This window comes from Pieris napi, chromosome Z (genome assembly GCF_905475465.1).
Source record: "Pieris napi chromosome Z, ilPieNapi1.2, whole genome shotgun sequence".
In the NCBI taxonomy this organism is placed as follows: Eukaryota; Metazoa; Arthropoda; class Insecta; order Lepidoptera; family Pieridae; genus Pieris; species Pieris napi.
Genome location: NC_062259.1, coordinates 9,588,014 through 9,613,282, shown reverse-complemented (window position 1 = coordinate 9,613,282; position 25,269 = coordinate 9,588,014). Strand labels below are relative to the sequence as shown.

The 25,269-nt window shown below is 31.5% G+C and overlaps 1 protein-coding gene across 4 annotated transcripts; it reads left to right on the top strand.

Moving 5' to 3' along the window:
• Positions 1-518: 518 nt before the first annotated feature.
• Positions 519-24,046, top strand: LOC125062320 (JNK-interacting protein 3). 4 transcript variants are annotated; one of them, XM_047668152.1, is made up of 25 exons: positions 519-1,130; positions 1,640-1,795; positions 1,870-2,017; positions 2,429-2,545; positions 2,899-2,969; positions 3,947-4,091; positions 4,648-4,683; positions 4,935-4,952; positions 5,630-5,687; positions 6,223-6,382; positions 6,871-6,996; positions 7,337-7,461; positions 8,794-8,956; positions 9,481-9,623; positions 10,431-10,543; positions 12,438-12,589; positions 13,012-13,164; positions 13,950-14,081; positions 14,955-15,114; positions 16,159-16,336; positions 17,220-17,380; positions 18,071-18,234; positions 18,846-19,272; positions 19,776-19,868; positions 21,170-24,046. In XM_047668152.1, exons 1-24 carry the CDS (start codon positions 801-803, stop codon positions 19,844-19,846), a joined length of 3,507 nt encoding a protein of 1,168 aa, XP_047524108.1. In that variant the 5' UTR covers positions 519-800; the 3' UTR covers positions 19,847-19,868; positions 21,170-24,046. The 4 variants fall into 4 exon arrangements, with proteins under 4 accessions (XP_047524108.1, XP_047524107.1, XP_047524105.1 ...); XM_047668151.1 differs by lacking the exon at positions 19,776-19,868 and having other exon boundaries at positions 12,468-12,589; XM_047668149.1 differs by lacking the exon at positions 19,776-19,868.
• Positions 24,047-25,269: the final 1,223 nt, after the last annotated feature.

Sequence of the window (25,269 nt, the reverse complement as noted above, 5' to 3'; positions counted from 1 at the left end):
GACGATTAACAAGCATCATGACATCATCATGCCCCTGGGTCCACATATTTGCCAGAATACACATTCAGTTTACTTAGGAAATAATTAGAAACATAAAAGTATACATTTCCATTTCATTTTGTACTTGTATGATAAAATTGTCACTGTTTTACTTTGGTAGGTATTTTTAATTTATGTTCTAGACTACTTGAGACGTCATTATGAAAGGTTAAGGTTCTGGTTAAATTGATTTTTTAAATAAAATGCAAAGTAATCTATTGAGGGAAATTGAGTTCACTATTGGAGGTGTTATATATTAAATTAAGTAAAAATAAAACGATTGGGTTTTCGATACAGTAGTAGTTTTATGTATAATTATAATAAATTAGGTAATGTATGTAATTATTATAAATTATGGATCAATAAACGATATAATATATCGTTATATACAGCTATCTTATTTATTCTGTAACATATCGCATCTGTGTACCGGATATGAACTGTTTTGTCTACAATAAACCGGAAACAGTTCCAACGTCAATCGTTAATCGAAATTTTCACTGTAAATACGTCAATAAATGAAATGGTCTGATCGTATTTTTATTTTTCTATCTTCTTCTTTACATATAATATTTACATATTTTCTTTTCAAATAACAAACAATGAGTTTGATATTTATTATTAATTTTATTCTAGACAGTGAAATGTAGAACAGTGAGTGTATAGAAAATCGTAAAATGTCGCGTAATAATTATTAATTGCCCCTAAAAGGCATCGTAGTAGAATAGTATTGAAACATTAAGGCAATTTCATCTTCAACAATGAATTTCGACGAGTCAGCGAACAGCGACTATGTCACGTCTGAAACAATATATGGCACTCATGAAGACTCACATGTAGTGATGTCAGAGAAGGTGCAGACATTGGCTGGTAGTATTTACCAAGAGTTTGAACGAATGATAGCTCGATATGATGAAGATGTCGTGAAGACGTTGATGCCCTTGGTGGTTAACGTACTAGAATGTTTAGACTCCGCTTATCAAACCAATCAAGAGCATGAAGTGGAATTAGAGCTACTGCGGGAAGATAATGAGCAACTGGTCACGCAGTATGAACGCGAGAAGGCGGCGAGGAAGCATGCGGAACAGAAGGTGAGCATTTTTAAAATTATTACTTAGACATTCACTTAGCTTCCTTTGTTACAATAAACAAGGTCAACATTTATTGTATTTACGATATATCACACCATTATTTTAGTTGTTTAATTAACTTAGTAAGTATCTATAATTAGGTAGAAATCAAATTTAAAAATGTGTTCTCCATTCTGTTATCTTAATTTCAAGGTAAGCCAGTAACATGCTATATTATGTCTTGTGTAATAAGTAAATCAACTTGAATGTCAAAACTAAAATTTAATAACATTCAAAGCTTATGTTAATCAATGTTTTATAAAAACTCTAAAATGTATCAGCTTTGTACACAAGTATTCTTAATTGCCTTTCAAATTTGAATTGTGAAACACTCTTAGTGCTATAATTACATGTACTGTTTCATGTTTAATGTTTGTAATTGTCTTAAATAACAATAAACAAAAACTTACTCTAGTGGCTTGTGTGACTTTTTTATGAATACATATCTAGTATACCTTATTATTTACCAGTTATTGGAGGCTGAAGACCATTATGAAGGAGAAAGAAAAGACCTTACAAGCAGACTGGAGGCATTGGATAGTATTGTTCGAATGCTTGAGTTGAAGCATAAGAACTCACTTGATCATGCTAGCCGCTTAGAAGAGCGAGAAAATGAGCTAAAGAAGGTATAGAATTGATATTATATTTGAATTACCATGTAGTCTAAAGCTTACTAACTTTATTATTATTTTTTAAATAGGAGTATGCTAAACTTCACGAACGTTACACAGAGTTATTTAAGACGCACATGGATTACATGGAACGCACTAAATTATTGTTGAGCACTGCCAGTGACAGAAGTGAAGTCCGGGGTAGGCTTGGCCTAAATCCAGTTGGAAGATCTAGTGGTGAGTTATCAAGTGCTTCCTACTAAATAAGTAATTTAAATATCTCAATTTATAGTGCACTTAAATGTTTAAGCACAACTATTAAAACATTTAGTGCAAATAACAATGTGTAACAACATGTAAATATGGAAAACTTTAAAAAGAAATTCTACATGCCCCTTGATATTTGTAATATGATTTAAATAAATGTAATTGTGTGCAATTTTGTATTTCAAATTAAGTATATCAAGGTAAATTACGAAGGTAATTAATTTCAAAACAAAACTTTATTCAAATTTTTCCTAAGAAAAAATATGTGCACACTTTAATCAATTGAGAACATTTTATTTATAATGTTGTGTTTTGATAAATTTGATTTCTTGAATAAATAGTTTTTAAGGAAAGTACTAGTTTAGTTAATTAATTCAACAGGTCCTATATCATTTGGTTTTGCTTCACTTGAGGGCTCTGTAAATGTTGTGGAGCAAACAGAAAGTATACCTGGAAGCCCAGTAAGCCTTTCATCATCTCCATCTTCACCACCAATTGGTAATTATGTTAATAGTATAATAGTATCATACAGGTCAATTTGAAACTTCATACTTGAGAGAACTTGATTACTTAGATTTATTTATTTTCACAATTTACCTACTAGAATTATGTTAGGCAAGCCCCACTAATTGTGGTTTATACCCATAACCTATTTTTAATATAAAGCTTTTTAATGTAGATAATTGTTTTCATTAAAGAATTAAAAAAAACAAACTTGAACAATGTTATAATTTGATTGATCTATGTTCTGTTCTATTAAATTAAAAAGTTTTAGCAGCAAACTTATATTAATAATTAAATGAACATTGATCGCGATGATACATAATAAAAATTGCATAAATTTATTACAGGCTCTGAGCTAGCAGCTGTAAGAACAGTAGAAAGAGCTCATCAGACTGATCCTATTACTCAACAAAGTCAGGTAAGGAACTATGAACCCAAAAGCCAGTTAACATAAATAATTCTGTTTTGTATATGAATGAATCACTGTTTTTCCGACGCTGTATATATATACAATATACTTTAGAAAAATTAGCATCGAAATTTTTGTGTCATCTTTACACTTCTCAAGTAAACACACAAATTCACGTGAAATCTACTTTATTGCCCATATAACCATGGTATACAAAAACAAATTTATGTGCATACCGCTAGCACCATTGCACCCGTCTTCATTACATTCACATGATGAGGAAAAGTGCAAGTTACTAAATTTCGATAGTACACACTTCAATGGTTCCGTGTATATATAAGCACATTCTCTCAGGACTGTTACGTCACGATCTTCTGTAAAATATTGCACTTGAGATAGTAAACGACACACAGGGATGACATTGCTTCTACTTGTATTGCATTCTTTCAAATATGTGGTTTTTATATTATTTGAAAGGCACCCGGGATTGTATGTTGTTGAACACTGATAACATTTTAAGCTTACGGCTTGCTTACACATTCCTAAAATTATAATAATTGCAACGAAGATTAAGTTGTCGTAAATCAAACATTTCATTTTATTTCTTATGGCACTGACACTTAACAATAATAATGACTAGTTTTCTTAATTTAAAAAATATTTTGTCAAGAAAAGGTTTTATTCCAAAGAGTTCCAATCATGTTGATTTCGATGAAAGTAAAAGAAAAGAAATCATCAAATAAATAAATGTAACAACTTAGCCAAACGTGAAAATTCTTGATATTACTAAATGTTTCTTCTATTTTCAAAAAGGAAATAATAATGCATAGGTAAATAAAATGAAATAATTCAAAATATACGTTAAGATGTTACTCAATTTTGTTAAATAATTTTATAAAATTGTATATAAAAAACAGAAGCTTATTATATAAATATTTAGAGACAGAAACTTATCTTAAGTTCGCTCGACGATGTCTACTTTTCAGGCTACATCACCAGTTGCACCGCCGCCTAGTACTGGAAAATCGCAAACTAAGAGCGAAAAGCGAAGCGCCAATACTCTGTATCAAGAACTAGCCTTCCACGATACGGATACTAGTATTGTAGAGGGAGATGACGGTGACATAACAGGTAGTTCCTCTTGTAGTTTGTTAATAATCATGAATATTGTCAACAAGTCAATTCTGGTTAAAATTTTTTTAACGAGATCCAAAGATTTGTCTTTTTTTGTTTGTATTCACAATCGTATATTGAATGAGACTAATTTCATCCACTATTACTCCTGCATTTGCTTTAAATTACGTTGTCCAAAAACAAAATTTATATTTATAAAAAATATAATGTTAAACTTTTCGTTTTGACGACTCATTGGTCTAGTGGTTAGTACCCCTGACTGCGAATCCATGGGTCCCGGGTTCGATCCCCGGCTGAGACGAACATCGATGTGATGAGCATTTGGTGTTGGGCTTAGGTCTTAGGTGTTTAAATGTGTATTTATATGTCTATCTATCTATAATATGTTTGTATATCCGTTGCCTAGTACCCATAACACAAGCTTCTGGTGAAGCTTAGCATGGGACTAGGTCAATTGGTGTGAATTGTCTTTAAAATAAAAAAAATAATAAAAAAAGCAATAGGTATGAAATAATTTCTATCTTCCTTTTTTATCATATGTTTTGTTTTATAGGAAGCTGGGTGCATCCTGGTGAATATGCTTCCTCAGGTAATATTTTTTCTACTCTTATAACACTAGTTTTCTTTTATACATTATACAAGTGTATTTATTTGCGTCCTTTATATATACTGCGAGTTTTCATAGAATTTATCGAATAAAAACCAGCATGTGCTTGATTAAATTATTATATAGCTAAAATTTATTGGTAGGAGTTTAATATGCTGTGGCGTTTGGCGTGTTTCTAATTATCTTTGTTCTTTTCATGCCTTCTAACAATACGTTGCACCAACACATTGCAGTTAATGATAATTACTTTGGTAAGTAAATCTATCTGTTTAGAAATATGACTTTTAATTTTTATATTCGTTGTTGTTGCCCAAACTCGAACTATGTTAATCTATAACTTATTTTACTTTTGGGTCACTCTATTAATTAGCTATTACATATCGTTTTGTTGATTAAAGAAAATTATAAAGAGAATTAATGGGAGTTAAAAGCTCAATTGCGAATAAGCAACCTATTAATTTTTATGTTTTTTGTAACGGCCTTCTAGATGATCTTTGTGCAAAGTCAAAAACAACTTCAATTTTTTAAAACTCTATTATAGATTTTGGATAAAATTATATAGACGATTATCGTATGCTCAGATTGAAACAAAAACACAGTTTACATGATCCTATTTTTACACCTTCAACAAAAGGGGTATTTAGGTTTATAATAGCCTTATTTTTTTTAAATATTGCATATCTACTGATATAAATGTAACCATGGGAAGTTAATTAATACACATTAACCAAGTTAATACACATTTAAAATTGTCTGTTTTGACTTTGAACAACGACGAAGTAGGTACTTTAAAATGAGTGTGTGTAATTTTTTTTTATTTCCCTATGGTTATTTTTTGACCTCTTTACAAATATATGATATAACTTATCTTTGGATACCTGTGCTGACATTATTTAATGTAATTATAATAATAATTATATTAAAATAGGTATGGGGAAGGAAGTCGAAAATCTTATCTTGGAGAATAACGAACTTCTAGCTACCAAGTAAGTACAAAACAAGGTATTATTGCAATTATAGTATAATGTAATTTTTATCCATTAATTCTTCGTTCTTATTCTGTTTTCTTAAAATTATCGTTAATAAACAGACTTGCAAACCTTGTTACCGCTAACTGTATTTGTCTTTTGTTTATTATTTTCTAATACAATATATGTGATTTTTTGAATTTATTTTACATTTAATGAATTACGGTATGAACTTTATATATGATAAGTCTCATGAAAGCTCGAAGGTGGAGTTTTAAACGTCCGTTCTTAAATTTCAGCGTTTGTACAACATAATCTTTTGTTTTCGGCGAACTCCAATTAACTAAATACTATTTGAAAACAACTCTCAAAATCAATATACCGTCTATGTTATTTTTAATACTCACCAAATCTCCTCTTCTATCGGCCGCTTTACTAACAAAAGTAACAAAAGTAGTGAAACGCAAATGCCCCTTTAAATTTTATCCTTGACGACCGATATAAAACTTATAGAAAGTTCCATAGAGTGTTATAGTATTCTTTTGTTCCACAGAAACGCTTTGAATGTCGTGAAAGATGATTTAATCGTAAAGGTTGATGAACTAACCGGTGAACAAGAAATACTAAGGGAGGAAGTAGCGAACCTTAGTTCGGCTAGAGAGAAGCTTAGAGAACGCGTCACCCATCTTGAAGATGAATTACGCCATTTGAAAGTAAGTGCAATATAGCCGCCATGACGTTATAGAAAAGAGATAATAATATGATGAAAAAAAAGCCTTATTTATGATCGTCAGTTACGTAATATTAATAACCCTCTTATTTAAATAATGATTTATAGACTGTTGCCTAAGTGCACAGTGCTTTAGTTACTCTGTCTTTTGCTGTCACAGCGTACATATTTTTTCACAAAAATAACCAATACGATAATGTCGAAAATAAAAATATAATATTAAATACGTAATATACACAATATCGCTACTGTGAACTCGGTAGTGTTGGAGACAACATTCAGTGGGCGCAACGTCTGCATAGTAATAATAATAATATAATTGGTGCAAAAACAGTACTTTAAGCTAAAGAGTGCACTAGCCAAAGGCGAGTTAGATTTTTTACAATTTTTAATGTAGCTTATAAAACTTTAACAGAATAAGTACTTGGCAGTAGACTGATTGCTGTAAGGGATGGTATTTTTTATTAATAGGAAACAATGAGCTCAAATGCTGGTGGTGCGGAGAATGAGGATGAAGCTGATGTTCCAATGGCCCAAAGAAGGAAATTCACTCGCGTGGAAATGGCTAGAGTTCTAATGGAACGCAATCAATATAAGGTACGTAGTAATTAATACGTATCAAGGTTTTATCGTGAAGTTTCGAGGTGATTTTAATGTTATTATGAGCATAAATATATATAAAGTGTTTATAGTTAATGCTGATATTAATATTTGTAATTTTAGCTTAAGATGTAAGTTGAGTTGGAGAAATATTTTTGTTAATGAAGTTGCAACAATGTCATCATTTGATTAGTAAACCATTGTTTTTTAATTATTAACTATAGTACTTGGAATCATACAAACTATGGAATTTTTATTATTATTAAAAAAGCGATGCTACTTTGCTTTGCAATCCAAGAAATTTAAAGCATTTTACAAAAAAATTGTTTGTATATAGGAACGCTACATGGAGTTGCAAGATGCCGTACGCTGGACGGAAATTGTTAGGGCGAGTCGTGTCGAATCTACCATGGATAAGAAGAGCAAACAAAGCATTTGGACTTTTTTCAGCAAACTTTTTAGGTAAATACCACTTGTATTCCTCTTATAGCTTCTAAGTTATTGTAAAATATTGAATAATTATGCAATTATTGATTTTGACAATTAAACTGATTAAATATTAATTTGAATATTGTAAGCTTTGCGTATGTTACATCAAAATCCCGAAATCGAATTTATTTTTTATTATCTTTATTGTACAAATTTACCGAGGATTAATTATTTATGCTATTGCGTTTCTTTATATACATTATTATGCGAAGTCAAGTTGATCTGTTTTTTTATCAACTACTGTGAAAATAGTCTTAAGGTGATTGCGACATGCATATCCGTTAAAATACTATTAAAAATTGCGCCCAAGTATGAGAAAGCAGCCTTTTGTGCCTACAATATAGAAATTGGTCTCGAACCCAGGACTCAGACCTAAACGAATTAAATAACCGAATAAGATAAAACTATGACTAAATCAGCTGAGCGTGCAAGAGAAATACATACAAATCTATATATCATAGTGAACTTACGTCACTCAATGATTTCATGTATTATATGAAGTCCAGTGTTTAAATTATTATTCTAAAGTAGGTGATCAGCAAATTTGACATTTATAAAAACTAAGCGCTGCTAACTTATAATAGACTTTAAGATTTTTACGTCAATTTTACAACGAACGAAACTTGTTTATACAAGCTCAACAAACCATAAATACAATTTTACATTGGCTATTTTAATGTTACTTGCTGTTTGCGAATGAAATGTCTTAAGCAATTGAATCGTTTTAAAGTTCAAAACAACAACTATAAGTGGGACAAGCAAAAAATGTAATTCATTGTAATGTTTTAGCTAGTCGAAAATAACTATAATTAACCCAATTGCGAAACACATTACTTATAATATTTTTACGCTTCTTAGTTTTGCAATGCAATTATTACAGCTCTTGCGATGTTCGAAGGCCGAATGTTGAATTTGTTTTATATGAATTTTAATAATATTTAGACATTCAAATAAAAGTGTGTAATATGCTATCATATGTTTGTGGTTGACTATAAAAGACGAAGTTTTTCACGAAACGCAAAACGCGTTAATGTATGTAATGGTATGTAAATTTCAAAGCTAGGTAATATAAGTAATAATATACAGTAAAATCCGAGTCTATATTATAAATAGCATTATATTTTTATTGTACGCTATATAATATATATATTTGTATATACAATGTTTGAACGCATGGACTTTTGCTATTTATAAAAATGATAGCATACAAGATACAATATATTATATTGACAAAGTTGTTTCGTTGAAGTATATTAATAATATTATTATATTACATTGACTAATTTTGTCGACATATTGTTTCAGTACATCTGAACGTCCACAGCGCCCATTATCGACGCCGCATTTAAAAGCAGTGGCCGCTCCTTCGCCATCGTTGAGACACTCGAGGACTCAAGCGGATTTTCTTGAAACCCAGTTGTCTGACCACCATCACCGGCGGCAAGAGAGAACTGAACAATTTCGCCAGGTCTAAATTATTTTTTTTTTATATATATAATCTTAGCTGAGCTTATCCTATTATACTAGCTAATAGTCCGGGTTTTATTTTTTGAAGCAACAGAAGCTATCCATACGGAACGAGAAAAGACGTAGCAGTTATGCGCACTAATATACTTCTCCTTTCATTTATTCGCAAAAATTACACAATTTTAAATTTTTCTTATAAGTAATTTACGGCTACCTTCCGCACACACTGTCAGCTTTTTAAAATTTCAAACACATAACCACTTACATCTATGGTAGATCCAATTTGATAGATTACATTTGACATCTTGTTATTTTTTTTATTCGGAACTGCTAAATAAGAAATAAAATTAAAAAAAAGTACAGTACCTAAGTATTTTTTTTTAATAACTGAATTCGATTCACGTATGTTTGAAGTCCGTATCGAATTCATTCACTTTAATCTATGTTTTAGCAGGTCACCTCATATGGAGCTAAAACTGAGAGAAACTCGATTATCAGAATTTTAATGCTTAATTTTAATTGTAGGTAAGAGCTCACGTTCGAAAGGAAGATGGCAGGACCCAAGCTTATGGTTGGAGCTTGCCCGGGAAAAGTGAACAAGGGCAGAAGGGGCCTAATGTATCACTGTCGTCAGGAGGAGTCCCAGTACCTGTGCCTGTATTTTGCAGGTATGCTTTATTTCTTTCTTCTTTCTTTTCTTTCTTTTCTTTCTTTGTTAACAGCTTAGTCAACACGAACTTAACCAAAGCAATAAAGTATTTATATCAGCTATATAATAGAAATTGATTTAGGCGTCTTAATTTACATAAAAGTAATTACAAAACTATATACAAATTTATTCAAGATGTATTTAGGTTTTTGAATTGCTTTTTGCATTAACCGAATCATTCTACGTTCATGGCCAACTATTATTATAGATTTAGATCCGGTTTACCTTAAAGTAATATTATATTTAACATATCTCAGTTTTACCATGGCTCGAATTAAGTATTTTTTTGATTACCGCGGCTAATGTATTACACGGTACTACATGGTTAAAGAAATATTTTCATATGCATTATTATATTATTTATAATTACGACTACGTATGTATTCGTAAATATAAATAATATAATTATTCTGTGAAATAAATAAATGTTGAACAGAAATATGCTGCTACGTGGAACAAAAACAATTCCCAGAATTGTATTTCAATTTACTAATGTATTTATATTTACACTAATTAAAATATTTTATACGATGCTGACGCCATTTGTCATTTTTCTAGTTTTGTGCACGAGTTTTATTTTTCCATCGCATTATAAGTTATGAACAATCCGATCGGTGATTTCGTAATTTTAATAGTATATTCGATTTATATAGAATAGAAGAAACGACCCTTTTTATTTTTTCTTCTTAGTTACTAAAATTTACAGACATACAAATATATTATGTATAATTTATTTGATTATAACCAAAATTTTAATCAATTTTAGACCCATAGCGGAAGCAGAGCCTCGTATGTCACTCTTATGCGCTGCGGCTGTTAATTTGACTGGTGGAAAAGGCTTCAATCCGAAAAACATCGGGAACACTGCAATGTGCTTAGGTAATTAATTAAATTATTTGCATATTTTATTTGCACTCTGTATTTACTGAACTCAAACCTAAGACTATAGGCTTAAAGCCCGTCACAGACTTAGCTATAATATATATTAATATACCGTACTATAATATATATTATAGCAAGCTACCACACACTGAGAAATATATATTTTGTACAAAAAAAAAAAAATACAAAATATGAAAATAAAAAAACATAAAAAAAAGCTGTGCATTCAAAATATGTCGGAATATGTCTTGCTATACCATAATATATAGTAATATGCAATAATGTATATTACGGTTTTGCTTGGTGACGTCACAGAAATATATATTATAGCTGAGTGTGCGGTCACGCGAAAATTAGTATAGAAAATATATAGTAATATGCCTAGCCATAAAAATATTAATATATATTATAGCTAAGTCTGTGACGGGCTTTATGCATTAAATAACCACGGGCTTGTTACATTCAATACAAACTTTTTTTTTAAGTCCAACAATGAACGAAGAACTTTCTCCTAAACCTGTAGTGGCTGACTGGAATAGGCTTCTGGAAAGTGAAATTAATACACCCTCTTTAAACTCTTTAAAAAAAGGGTTGGAAAATATCTCCAAATCCGCAAACACGTGCGCATCAGCTTATTAGGATGTCTACATTTGTTAAAGCTATCACGATAAGCCTAAGATTAATTTCCGTCGAAGCAATAATTGTTTCAGCTTGGAAGTAATGGAATAAATCCACATGTCTATAAAGATATATTATCAGTAGTAAAATTAGAAGCGAATAGTAATAGCAAAAATACCTCAAATGTACAGCTGTGCTTAAAAATATTCGTATATGTACAAATATCTTATTAAGTACTTCATATTTAATATGAATTATACCATTAGGCCGTTTATCGTAATTTACAAGTTTAAATCATTACAGTTCTAGTTCATTACTAATTAACTGTATTATTACTATCAGTTGAACTGCAATAAACATGTACTTAAGCTATCTAAATATCATTAATATATTAAGTGCTTAAGTGTTTATATTCTTAATTTTAAAATATATGAATAAAAATGAGATCATTAAACACATTTTTATAATATTACGATAGAAAAATACAGTAAATGGTTAGTAGGTATTTCCCATCCTTATCTGGAAGAAAACGCTTGTTAGCGATAAGGTTACCCGTTGCGTAAAAATGTATTTTACTTCTGTTGTATATGTATGTTTAAGGAAGTGTAAATTAATAGTTTAATAATGAAATCAATACGTTAGAGCATTAGCTATAAATATCACATGAAAAATGTAAATGACAATATCAATCGTTGGCACTTTGTAGTTAAAAGCCTTAACACATATTAAAATTCACCGGGAAATGCACTTTTACAATATGAGTAGCACCCGTACATAAACAAAAAATAATAATAATAATGACATTTAAATATGATACAATATAGATACCACTTAGTCACGGGATCTAACATAAATTTTATCTTTATTTTTAAAACTCCGTTTGCAATGTTTTCTTTAGCACTTAATACTTATTTTCTTCTATTGTAACCTTTGACAATGACATGATTGTACGCGTTCCGGTCCGGTGGTGGAGAGGCTGGTTATCTTTCACTCAGGTCTCCTGTTACAGAGACCAGTCTCTCACATACACTTCCTAATGTTATAATCTTAGTTTAATCATAAAAACCTTATGTATGTGAGAGAAGAAAATAAAGATTATTATTATTATTATTATTATTATACATTACGTATATCGTGAAGTATATTCTGGGTTCGATTCCCGTCGAATCAGATGGGTTTGCTATGAAAAGAATACCTTACTTTTCTTATTATCAACCATGAGTAGAAATAGGTTTCCCCGCTATTAGGTGATTTTAAATAAACATATTTTCAGCATACGAAATGAGCAAGGCGCAATCCGCAGGTTCACCAGAAGTTGAGCAAGTTCCTGCTGATCCGTCAACTCACATTCCCAATAACCCCGAGAATAACTTGTCATCTCTCGTCTGGATATGTTCTAGTACACAGAATAAGGGTGTTGTTATGGTGAGTTATTTATAATTTTTTATAGTGCAAATTCAAAGCAAAATTAATTTTGATTTTTTAGTATTATCGCCATAACCAAAGCAGTATATTTAATTTAAAGATAATTTAACCTTCCTATAACGGAGACGTACTACTAAACGTACTGTTCAAGAATGCAAGATGTATGATAAACTTAACCCTAAGAATGCTCAAAGAAAGGTTTTGATATGTATTCCTAGTTTAGTATTCTTACATTACTCGGAGCACTCATAAGCAAGCTATATTAATCAAGTGAATGTATTTTTTCATGCATTCGATTTCATGCTCGATATTTTATTAGTAATATTAATTTTTAATAATCTATGCACATTTTTCGGCCAAATTAATTACCGATTCAACAACTATGATTTAAATAATATATATTTATAAATAACTTATTCCAGATTATTGACGCGAACAATCCAGCTGAAGTGATAGAATCGTTCCCTGTGAGTGACAAACATATATTGTGTATTGCTTCTGTGCCTGGCGCTGTTGAAGAAGATTTCTTGGAGTATGAAGAGAGGAATAATAAGAATGAAACGAAAAGATATTCCGTAAGTTAATAAACTTAACATAAATTTATCATTTATTCATATATAGTAGTAATAAATATGAAAACTTCTAGATTTACCGTATTTGTTAGAACTTGCAGTACACCTACGTTACATATATAGCAACATATATCAGGATTGCCTTAAAAAAGTTAATATTATTAAAATATATAATATCTTTAAAAAAATTACGAATTGGAATAAACAAGGCAACCATGGATGGTGAGGTCGGATTGTGTAGGCCTTGTAGTACATACCTGGACCAAATCCAGAAGATACTAGACAAAGGACAGACCAAAAGTACATATAACCGAAGAGCATTTATGGTATACTAGCTGACCTGGCAAACGTCATTTTGCCATGTATATCATTTATAAAAAAAATAGGGGGATCGTAGAGGGGTGAAAATTAGGGGTTGTATGTATTTTTTAATGTCATTGTTCATGTTTATAATTCATAATTCATAATAAAATAAAAAAATTAAAATTTATCTAAAAATTAAAAAAAAATCATTTAGGGGTGGACTTACCTTAACATTTAGGAGGATGAATAATAGATGTTGTCCGATTCTCAGACATACTCAATATGCACACAAAATTTCATGAGAATCGGTCAAGCCGTTTCGGAGGAGTTTAACTACAAACACCGCGACACGAGAATTTTATATATTAGATGTCATTAAAGTGTATGAAGCGAGAGGTTTATGTCAGGAATATGTTAGGCTAAATATATTTTTTTTTTTGTAAAACATATTGTTTTAATATTGATATGACTTGTGTTATCTTCAGGGATCTTTGTTCTGCGGTGTTAGTAAGAGTGATTCGACAGAAAGTCAAACTAATGGAATTGCCATATCTGGTAATGTCAATGGGCCCAGTGATGGTGACGGAAAAGACATAATAGTGGGAAGCACTCGAATGGTAAACAATTATCTTATTATAATGGCAACCCCCCCAATCGGCATCGTAAGATAAATTATTTAACAAACACTTCTGAATAACTAATTTTAAAGCCACAAGGAGAGATTTTATGAGAGAGAAATTATCTGAATAAAATAATCAAAATATATATATATAATTATAATTATGAATTAATAAATATATAATTTTAACAAATTATAAAGTTTGGTCTCTGTAGCGGCAGTGCAACTTTACTGCTGGCAGCATTTTCTCGCCGTATAGCGTTACTTATTCGTTGAAAGGACAAGCTCTTGGGTCCCCGGTACTATCTACCAGGCGCCAACTTAAATCTTTAATTAGCCCAAGAGTCTCTAATCCAAAGGGTCATCAAAAATGGAAAGACTCTTATCTTTGATCTGTTTATTATTTTCCGCTTACTTTGCGGCCCCACGGCTATTATTATTATTGTGGTTGTCCGAGGGAGGTGAGCGTGGCTACCGTGTCCAAACAAGTAGTATCCCATTCCAAAGCCCGTCTCATACTCCAAGGGATCAACGACATCCCATCCTGCCGCTTACCGTCGTCTTTTGCCTTTTAGCTCCAAAATGAAATCCAGAATGGGGCACATCTGTTTGTCTTTCATAGTTTTTCTTTGCCGACATGTAGTTGACGTTTTTTGCCTGTCACGATTTTGAGCTTAAGACACCGGTTCTCACGATGTTTTCCTTCGTACGAGAAAAAGATAATTGTGTGTTCTATGTGAACGAAGTTCATTGGTGAAAGGGATTCATCTAAGAAAATTGTTTTTCCTATTAGTCAAAAAAAATATTTTTCTTTCGATATTATGCGGCATGTCAATTGTCAATGTCATTGTATATTTAATTGTTACTTTAGGTACAAGCGAACATCCTCACACCTCCTAGTACTCCAATCAAAGAGACTGGGCCTATTAATACTCCGAAAGAATCAGCGATAGACAACGTTGAAGAAGACCTCGACAAAGTCCTCTCTGAAAGCCCGCCGTTAAGCTCTACGCCAATTAATAATAGTAAAGGTATAAAATTAAATGTTAATATTTTAACCAACTATGCTTTTTACAATTGGAGTTCGCTGTTTGTAGGACCTTGAAGTTGAAACGCTCGTTAGATTAATGCGAGTTAATTTAAACCAATTTGTTATAGAATATATCTTATTAAGAGATTAGATAGACTACAGTTCTCATATACATATTTGGCTTTATTAGTCGAAGCCAAATTAAAATGCAATTTTTTTTTAATAAAACATTAATTTAGATCACCGTTATTGTTTAGTTTTACCTCAACTTGAAAAAAAACTTGAAAGTGCGTTCTTTTATATTTTAATTATATTTGTAATGCTATTAAAAATGTATACTTAATATATGTATTAAGAAAATACTTTATCTAAGTGTAGTTGATAATCACTTTAGTCTATAGGACAAACAATTTACACTGGTGTGCACAAAAAAAAAAATTTACCTTTTATTTCATTCCATTTGATAATTCCATTCCATATCTTAATTTTATGGATAATATTTATTTTTGTAAAATTAAGTTAATTTATCTATGTACATATCACCGTAAAATTGTAAAAACCGTTAGATTGTAATCTATCTCGCGAGATTGTATACTGTCGAAAGATTGTGAACCTCAACGAACTGCTTACAAATTAACGTATTATTATTCGGTAGTTATATGAAATTGTTGGGAAGTAAAATTAATCTGTAATTGATCAAAGAAGTTTGAATGATAACTAAGTTAGTGTAGTACAATCTACCAAATAATAATACGTTAAATTGTAAGCAGTACGCTGAGGTTCACAATCTTTCGACAGTTTATAATCTCGCGAGATAGATTACAATCTAACGGTGTTTACAATTTTACGTTAACATATACAAAAGAGTTAAAAACAATTGCTTTTGTTGGTTCAAGTTCAGAAACTACTGGCTCGAAAAATCTTGTATTACATACTCGCATATTTACTAAAAGGCTACATATATCATCCGGTTTACAACGAAACTTTTAATTTTTTATGTTCGATGTTCTCTTATTATACATATATATTAAATCCATAAATACAGATACTGAGAGACGGATATCACCAGAGCGCGGTGTGGATGCGTTCGCTGAACAGTCGAGTGCTGGAAAAGTTACAGACGAGCGCGTAACGACAGCATTACCTACTATGTGGTTGGGTACTAAGAGTGGGAATTTGTATGTGCATTCCGCAGTGTCAGAGTATGGAAAGTGTCTTGCAAGGTGAGTGTACAAAACAATTTACAATTACAAAAACGTCATAGCCAATCAATTTAGCTACAAAAATACGTGTCTAAGAATCAGTATCTTTAAAAAGGTTTATAATTAATGTATTATTTTGTTTATATGATAATTTAAACAGAAAATCTTTTAGGCGTGTTCATATACAAAAACACATTGAAAGTTTCATACTTGTATTGTTTGATCTACTTAAACTTAAAATGATTTTAAAATATACATAAAGTCAACCATTACGTCAAATGGGTAATGGTAGTATTAAAAATTTCTATAAAAACTTGATAACAACTTTTTTGGAATCAAACGGAAAGACAGCGTTTCGAAAACATCGTTTTATATTTATTTTGTTAGTGTTAATTATTTCAATACGGAAAAAGTATACTAAACTATATGATTCCAAATTTAATTAACTTCTTACCTCCTACATCAAAAACTGACTAACAAAAATAGTAGATTGTATTTACTCACAAAACTACATTGATTAAATGATAAAAAGAATTCGTAATCTTCTTTTCTTTACTTCTTTCTTCCTTTATTTTATATTTACCTACCTGTACAAACATACAGTCAACTTTAAAGACACCCTGCACGGGCGTCAATAACAGGTACCTACTGTCGCACTTTGTACCTATCACCTTAAGATTGTAAATTGATACAATAATATTATTGTAACAAATGTTTACGCTTCGGTGGAGAAATTGTGGCTTAATTATGTTCGATCGTCACATACATTGTCTTTTTTTTTGTTAAAATTAATTAATAAATAAAATTACCGCAAACTTAACCCTTGCCCGTGAGTTAACTAATTCTGAATTCACTATCTACTTCTAGAAACATCCATCAAAAACCAATACGGTATTTGTTTCAGAGTGAAATTGAACGATGCAATCCTATCAATAGTGGCATGTTGGTCGAGATGTATTGTAGCATTGGCTGATGGTACAGTCGCTATTTTCTCGCGCCTTGCAGATGGGCAATGGGACTTCTCACAATATTGTCTCATGACGCTAGGAGATCCCAAGTGTTCAGGTATTTCGATGATAATAGATAGTAATCAAATAGATGTAATACTGATTGAGTTATACGTAAAAAATGTATTAGTATCCTTGCAGTGATATGAATTTGAAAAAATAATCCAAAACTGCGTGAGATACAACAAAATGTTATTTTAATATTATTTAACTACAAAAAATTGCTTCCAGACAAACAGAAATGCTCCCAATATTGCACCCGGCAGTGATTACATAACTAGAAATATTAACTAAAAATTTGTCAATATGTTTATTAAAACTGTTTTAATAACGCCTAAAATTAAAGTTTTAAGACGGCAGCCTAACATAATATGCAGTATATATATTAAAAATATTGTCATTCAGCATTACAGTTGACTTACAAAAGATTATAAATTTGTAGAAGATAAGAGAAAATTATTATTTAATTAACTGATATAGAAGAAAATTTCCAACAATGCTTATATAACTCAACGTTTCTAGTGTTTTTTAGCATGAAGAGACTTACATTTATAATGTACGGTATCAATGGTGTCTTCGGTAGACCATGTACCAATAGACAATGACAAGTACCTATTTCCCGATATTGCGTCAATGGGACAACAATTCCATAAAATATCTTTAATCAATAGAAAATTAATATCAAATACTTTTCTAAAGAAGTTTTTTTTAAAGTAATTCTCGCGTAAAGCAAACATGTATGTTTTAGTTCGTTGTCTGAGTGCGGTGGGAAGTGGTACTGTATGGTGTGGCTATCGTAACAAGGTGCACGTTATCGACCCGCGTGCGTGTACGTTGCTTCATACGCTCGAAGCGCACCCGCGACAAGAGAGTCAGCTACGACAGATGTGCGCTGATGGAGATGGAGTATGGGTAATGTTTCTTGTACAATTTTTACTACATTTAGCCAAGCCTACTATTAAAAGATGACTTGAAGGGTAAATCACGTATAAATGATGTTCAAATACTTTTATATCTTTGAAACCTACACTAAAGTATTATATAAATACTAAATCGTTATAAATAGGTACATTAATCATTGCAACATCTTACTAACCGTAAGGGCTTTTATTTTTTAATTTAAAGTATTGTTATCTATATTAAGTAGTATCAAAATTTGCTAAAACACAAAATATTTACTACTAACTACTATATTTCTATTTAGAATTTCATAAAAATTATATATGTCAAACAAATTAATCATTGCTGCCCTCCTGATTGTTAAATATTATAATATTACTGGTTTTGTTATGCAACGAAATGTTAAATAACAAATACTAAGGTCCTCTATATAAGGAAAACTTCCAAGTTTTTAAAGTTTAATTATTTGGTGTATTTAAAAGCTCTGAATGTGTGGCTTTGCGACCCAAATACTCTTACTACTGTTTTTGGCCTCCGAAATCAGAAAAAAACAGCACCTGCGTGAATTTTAATTGAGCTAATATTTTCATGATTTATTTGTATTGGAAACATATCCTTTGCAGGTAACGATCAAAATGGATTCAACTCTGCGCTTATACCACGCACACACATACCAACATCTCATTGACGTTGATATCGAGCCCTACGTCAGCAAAATGCTCGGTACTGGCAAGTTGGGTTTCTCCCTCGTGAGAATAACCGCCCTACTTATCAGTTCCGGTCGCTTGTGGATCGGTACAAGCAACGGCGTGGTGATATCTGTTCCCCTATCCGATACCGGGAACCACTCCAGTCCCGGGGGGGTTATTCCGCTCTGTTCGATGAAGCACGCCCAGCTGAGCTTTCACGGGCATAGAGATGCTGTGACATTCTTCGTGGCTGTTCCCGGTGCTGGATCGCCGAGAAGCCCGGACTCCCCTGAAAATGGGCCCACTCCCCCACCGATACTTGTGATTTCGGGAGGGGAAGGATATATCGATTTTAGAATAGGTGAGTGTATGAATCTAGCGAATGTGTAATCGTGAGCAAATTTGGCGTTTTGAATGCGGTCAGGGGTTAACGACACCTCATAGGTATAGCGGACGTTGATAGAACAATTTTAGTGATTTAAAGAAAATAATAAACCTTATTTTTTTGAAGTGTTATGTAGTTTAGTAATTGATTGACACACAGTCTAAATAAAAATTAAAACATTTTCAATATTAAAATTTATTGATATGCTTAACTATGCAATATTAGGTTGTGCTTGCTAAAGTAGTATCTGCAAAAACATAAAACTTTTAAACGACACTTAAAAACCAAGCCGTGCTTTTAAATATATAAATTACGCTGTTAACAATGCTTAATTTGCTTTTCATTGTGACAGAAAAAAAATGTACATCTTATTTTTCGTGAAATGTCGTAGTAACAGTGCCTCATCTACCGGCGTCGGGACACATTCACACGAATCAGTGATAAATTACATCTTTTTACTCCAAATTTTTTCTCATTAGAAGAGCATGCCGATGACGTTCGAGATACAGCCTCCCACCTCATTGTTTGGCAGATTATACCTGATTCATAGCATATAAATTGTTTTTAAATCGGTACGTTATTCAAAAAAGCATGGCGCTTGGGACATAACATTATAATGCTTAATTATAAACACCGAAGGCATGTAGAGATCACATAGGCATTTTAACAGTAATTACGTAAGGCTGGGTCTATTTAATGAAACGGACCGAATGATATAACACTACATTATATTTTAAATTGATTAGTAAGAAATAATTATTTTTTCTTATTGCACCGAAGTGTAGTCAAAATTTAATAACATTTATTTTCGTAATTTCTATTACAGTAACTTAATACTAATGCAAAATATAACTTATTAATACAATTTTTTTTAAGCTTTTTATAACAATTTTGAATAATGCGATCCTTGTGAATTCAGACTTATTAAATAGATCAGTCTACAATGCACGAGTATTGAAGCTCGCGATTGTCATTATTTGGCATTCGCATTCCCAGTCTCTCCAACATTTCCGCATTTGTTCCCTCCCTCTAAGAGACGACCTTTAAAATAATAAATAATAATTTAAAAAAAAAGGTTTTAAAACCTTATTTTTTTATGAATGAATTTATTATCATAATATTTATATATATGTCCCGATCTCAATAAATATGAAAACATACCATACCAATAACATATGGAGCGGCAAATTATATGACACAAAATGATAACTAAAAAATGGTATGAAAATTTGTATGCGTTATATCTTCGGTCACTTTCATCTGCTAATGCTTAACAGTAATAACATTAACATATATCGTTTTTGAGCTAACATTTATTTAATAATGCGTGTCTTGAATGTCATCAGTGCATTAATTCCTTACAAAAATTCCCAATGATTTCAAAGGCAAATAATAATGCGCTGGTGAATGCAACATAATTAAATGTAACTTTCAACAATGTATGACTATTAGTTACTAATCGTAGATGCTATTATGTATATTGCTATGTTAAATATTGTAATGTCAAGGAACATATTTAAGCTTATGTCTTTATACTTACATCAGTTTTTTTGCGTTCCTTTACGTTCATACCATTTGCCTTACTTTAAAAGTGTATAAAATTTGAGTGTTTTTATTGTTATAAGGCCAATTTAATACTTAAAGATTTTCCTAAGATCTTGTTATGACGTATCTATATTATATGACTAAAACGCGCCCAAATTAGAATTAATAAATGCATTTTTCATAAATGTATCAAATATCTGTTTCTGTTCGATATCCTCGAAACCCATTTCTGAAACAGCTCTGAAATCTAATAACAATCCTATATTTGGGCGCGTTGTCGGTAAAGAGGTTTTGGTAATTCTTTATTTAATTTGTATTATTTGCCCAGCTGATTCAGAAATGGAAGACAGCGTGGTAGTGGCTGAAGATGGAGCTTCGGGTGGGCATGGTTCGTTCGTCGAGCGAGCGACAAAGAGTCACCTTATTGTATGGCAAGTAGCGACCGCCTAACGTAGGGCCAGCCGTGCACGCGTCGATTCCGAGTCAGATTACGTATACGTATGTACGTCCGATAAACCGGCGATTGCCTACAATGCGTAAGCTGATGGGTTTGTTCGGAGCGGATTAATTGGGGAGGGTGCTAGTTCTGATGTACACTTTAAAAAATATTTGTAATCCGTGGAAGTTCTAACCATAATCTTTATTAACTTTTTGCCAACTATAAGTTGACTACTAAATATATGTTGTTATAATGTACAACATAATTAGCACTTCGTACACTAAAATAAGATTTCGATTCATTAGATAACTTCAAACTAAATAGGGAATCCTTTTTTCTCTAGTAACGATTTAGCTTTCAGTTTCCCCAATAATTTGACATTTGGATGGATTGTAATATTTGACGTAAAGGAATTTTGTTAAGGTAGAGATGGTTTATAAATCCGTTCACTCACCGTCGATCTATCGTGGATGTTAATAGAATAATGTCAAATTTGGAAGGAGTTATATTCATCTTTGACATAGATCCAGGTTAAAGTAAATACATCTTTCGACAATGTCTATCCTTTCGACCCCTCAGCGCACGCACTGTTTGACATTTCTGACTCAGTAGTGCACGGCTCATGGACACGGTTTTATATTATAGTGTTATATAGCTATCGTTTGTGCTTTAATGCGTTGAATTATCGCTTTTAAGTTAGTGTAAGACATATAAAGGGGTACGTGTATGAAAAATATGGAGGGAGATTATGAAATTCTTTTAATATTTTTAGTTCATGAATTTAATTGTATCTGTTGGGATGAAAAATCTCATTGATAGTGCCATCTTGAAATATTTCAAAAACGAATAGTCTTCGTACACAATTAAAATTAAAGCGGCAATGTACGCGGTCTTCATTCTTGACTATACTCATATTAGACGATTTCGTTTCTTTGACAATATTATTTTCTGTGATTGGGATATTTATCGTTTTGAGCACTGAAGTGCTGAGGAATATAAGGAATGTATTCGTTTAACATTAAATTGTATGACATTCATGTTGCCCCTATTTAAATTATAATTAGCCAGCTAAGGGCGTTCTTTAAGTACGATACGTATTGAAAATTAGTACTTACTGCTACTGGTACATCTGCTTTATAGATAAATACAAAAAATGAGATGCCATAATATACCGTGGCGCGCAACCTCGGCTGGCTAAGTTGTATTATATCCCCGACATATTTTAATGTACACCATGTACAAAGTGTTATGATTTATATTTCGTTATTCGTATTGAAATTAATCTCATTTAGAAATAATGTACAAGTAATAACCACCAAATAAATCATTATAGTAGGTGTAGTATAGGTAAGTTAAGATTTAGTCACGACCCGAATCATATTAGCATACGAATTTCTCATGTAGATAACGGGCTGTGGTCTCATCTGCATCACGATATTTATTATATAAGTAATACCGAGTGATATGTACCAATGCTTCATTAATAGTGTGTGATTTAGAAGTTTCGTTGTTTACTTGAAAGTATTATAGTTAAAAGTAAGGTTTTAACATGTCCTAGAGGGGTGCCCTAATACTGGAGGTCGAGAATAGACATGAGAAAAATCATATAGTTGGCTTTATTTAACTAAACGTCTAATGTTTATTGAGTAATTTCTTTATATATAATGACGCAAGAGCATTTCCTCTAGTATAGGGTACTTTTCCTCCTGGTGTAACATCTGGTATATAACAATAGCACAAAACCCTAAAAGCTGATTCCGTCTTAATACTTTTAGTGCAAGTTTGCTGATGTGTCGAGTGTTTACTTACCGTTTATGTCCAATGGTGCAAAATTTAGTTAGGTATAGTATGATTTAGTATAATTTAAACATTTTAGGGCCGTTTTTCGGTGTTATGTTACAATATACTTTTAGTAAAATTTAGTTAAGCGATTTGTTTTGTTATTTTAAGTATAATTCAGATTGGGCGATCAAATTTTGGTTCAAACTCAATACATTTCTGAATTATTTATATAGTAATATTTACACTGATTTTATTTATTTAAATAACATATGTTATTATTCTCCATACATCACTTTCTACACTGTGTAGAATATCTTTAAAAAAATTATATTTTATTTTAAAATTTTCCGTATACACATTTATTTAATTATGGTTTTATGAAGTTTACACTTAGATTTAAAAAATGTCGACTTTAATTACTCGGCATATTCTGCTATCAAACCTAGTCAAACGAAACGACTTAGGATAATTAAATAAGCCTACATTGTTTGCGAATTACGAGCTAATGCCGTTTATATTAATTAGCTTTGACATTCAATAATTAGATGGATATTAGTTAGCGATAAGAATTAACTCGTAGATATATGCATATGAAATTGTAAATCAACACAGCAGCTACAATGACCAGCAAATTAAACAATACTGTTTATAGCGATATAGATTCTAACTTATTGCAATAAAGCCGCTAAAATTTACGAGGATTTGATATTTAACAATCGTGCATTAGTAGTCATGCTAAGCCTCGGGTTTGTTTACCAAGAATATTGCGTAAACAATTTTCTCGTAATTTTGTATGCAGTTTTATTTATATCACCCCAATAAAATAATCTTATTTTAGAAAGTTTCGATCATAATTACGTTACTTACTATTTATTTCGTACAAACTTATAATAGTGAACATTAAAACTTCCGCTATAAAATGTATTAGTGATTAAAGTTTATCTTGTTTGTAATACGCAATCCAATAAAGCGCTGCTAATAAAATTGACTTTTCTTTTCGTATCCTTGGTTAACAATGATCATGAAAATTGGTGTAATAAAAATTATTTGGCCAACCACAACGACAACTATATTAGTTTTAAGTGCTAAAAGCTATTGAAGCCTGCATGAACAGAGGTTAAATGATGTATGTCATACTATAAAACCCAACAATTTGAAATTTGTATAAACAGCCCAGTCAGTGACTTCACAAAGCCTTATAAATTATTATTAGTTGATTTGTTTCATTGAACATTTTTAAGGGTAAATAGGTTACCAGACTGCAGGCCATGTCGTAAATTTTTAGCATTTAGAGTCAGGACTTGTACGTAACCTTTGCTAATAATAAATTATTATTTATGTGTATGAGGTATCGTACCAAAACCAGTACCAAAGTTCTCAATAACTATTCGCCCATGGCGGTTAATTTTCACTAGATTATAGTTGCCATTAAGCCAGGTGTATTATATACACAAGTACACTGGACTTTTATAGCCCATTGGGCGTCGGACACGATTGAATTATCAAGATATTAACCGCAGGTCTGACAAATTTAAGTACTATGAGGCATGGGGAAAGTGCCAGAGAATTTAAGCTTTTACAAAAGTCGCAAAAGCGTCGCCATGGACTTGAACATGCCCTTATAATCTCATAGTTGAATACTTTAAGCTATTATACCTATAGGTACAAATTTTTAGCGTTAAAACACCAGACACTCCATAAACTCTGTCTTCATGTATTGTTAGAAGTTCTGTAACCCCCTAACAGGACCGATGCATTACTACATTTATTTCAAAATCCATTCTTATAGGTGACTTCAAGAAAACGTTTTGAGTAGGTATTAGATTGACCTTCCAGCCCGAAACAATTATTCTTCCGTATCCAGTATCTACGGCGTACACAGTGTGCGTTAACCATTAGGCCATTGAGTCGGTCTAAGAGTGTATTATCAACCTCGTTTCAATCACAAGGTCATTACTTTAACATATTGAAGTTTCTGTTATATTGTACCACTTTTCTTGACCAACCCGTTACAGATTCCTCCACACAAAAATCTATGATATTTTATATACTTAGGAATTAATGATCACAGTTTCTTACAGTGGGGCCTACAGACCAGACCAGAGATAAGTATGAGTGGGATATTCTTTTCATCTGTCAAATAAAAATTAGATTATCCTGTATTGTAATTTTTATGGCGTCCTGAACTTGCACTATTTATACTTTTA

Coding starts and splice junctions, on each gene's coding strand:
- LOC125062320 (XM_047668149.1), top strand. CDS start 801: ATGAATTTCGACGAGTCAGCGAACAGCGACTATGTCACGTCTGAAACA. Junction 1,796..1,869: donor GAGAAAATGAGCTAAAGAAG/GTATAGAATTGA, acceptor TTTTTTAAATAG/GAGTATGCTAAACTTCACGA. Junction 18,235..18,845: donor CTGATGGAGATGGAGTATGG/GTAATGTTTCTT, acceptor TATCCTTTGCAG/GTAACGATCAAAATGGATTC.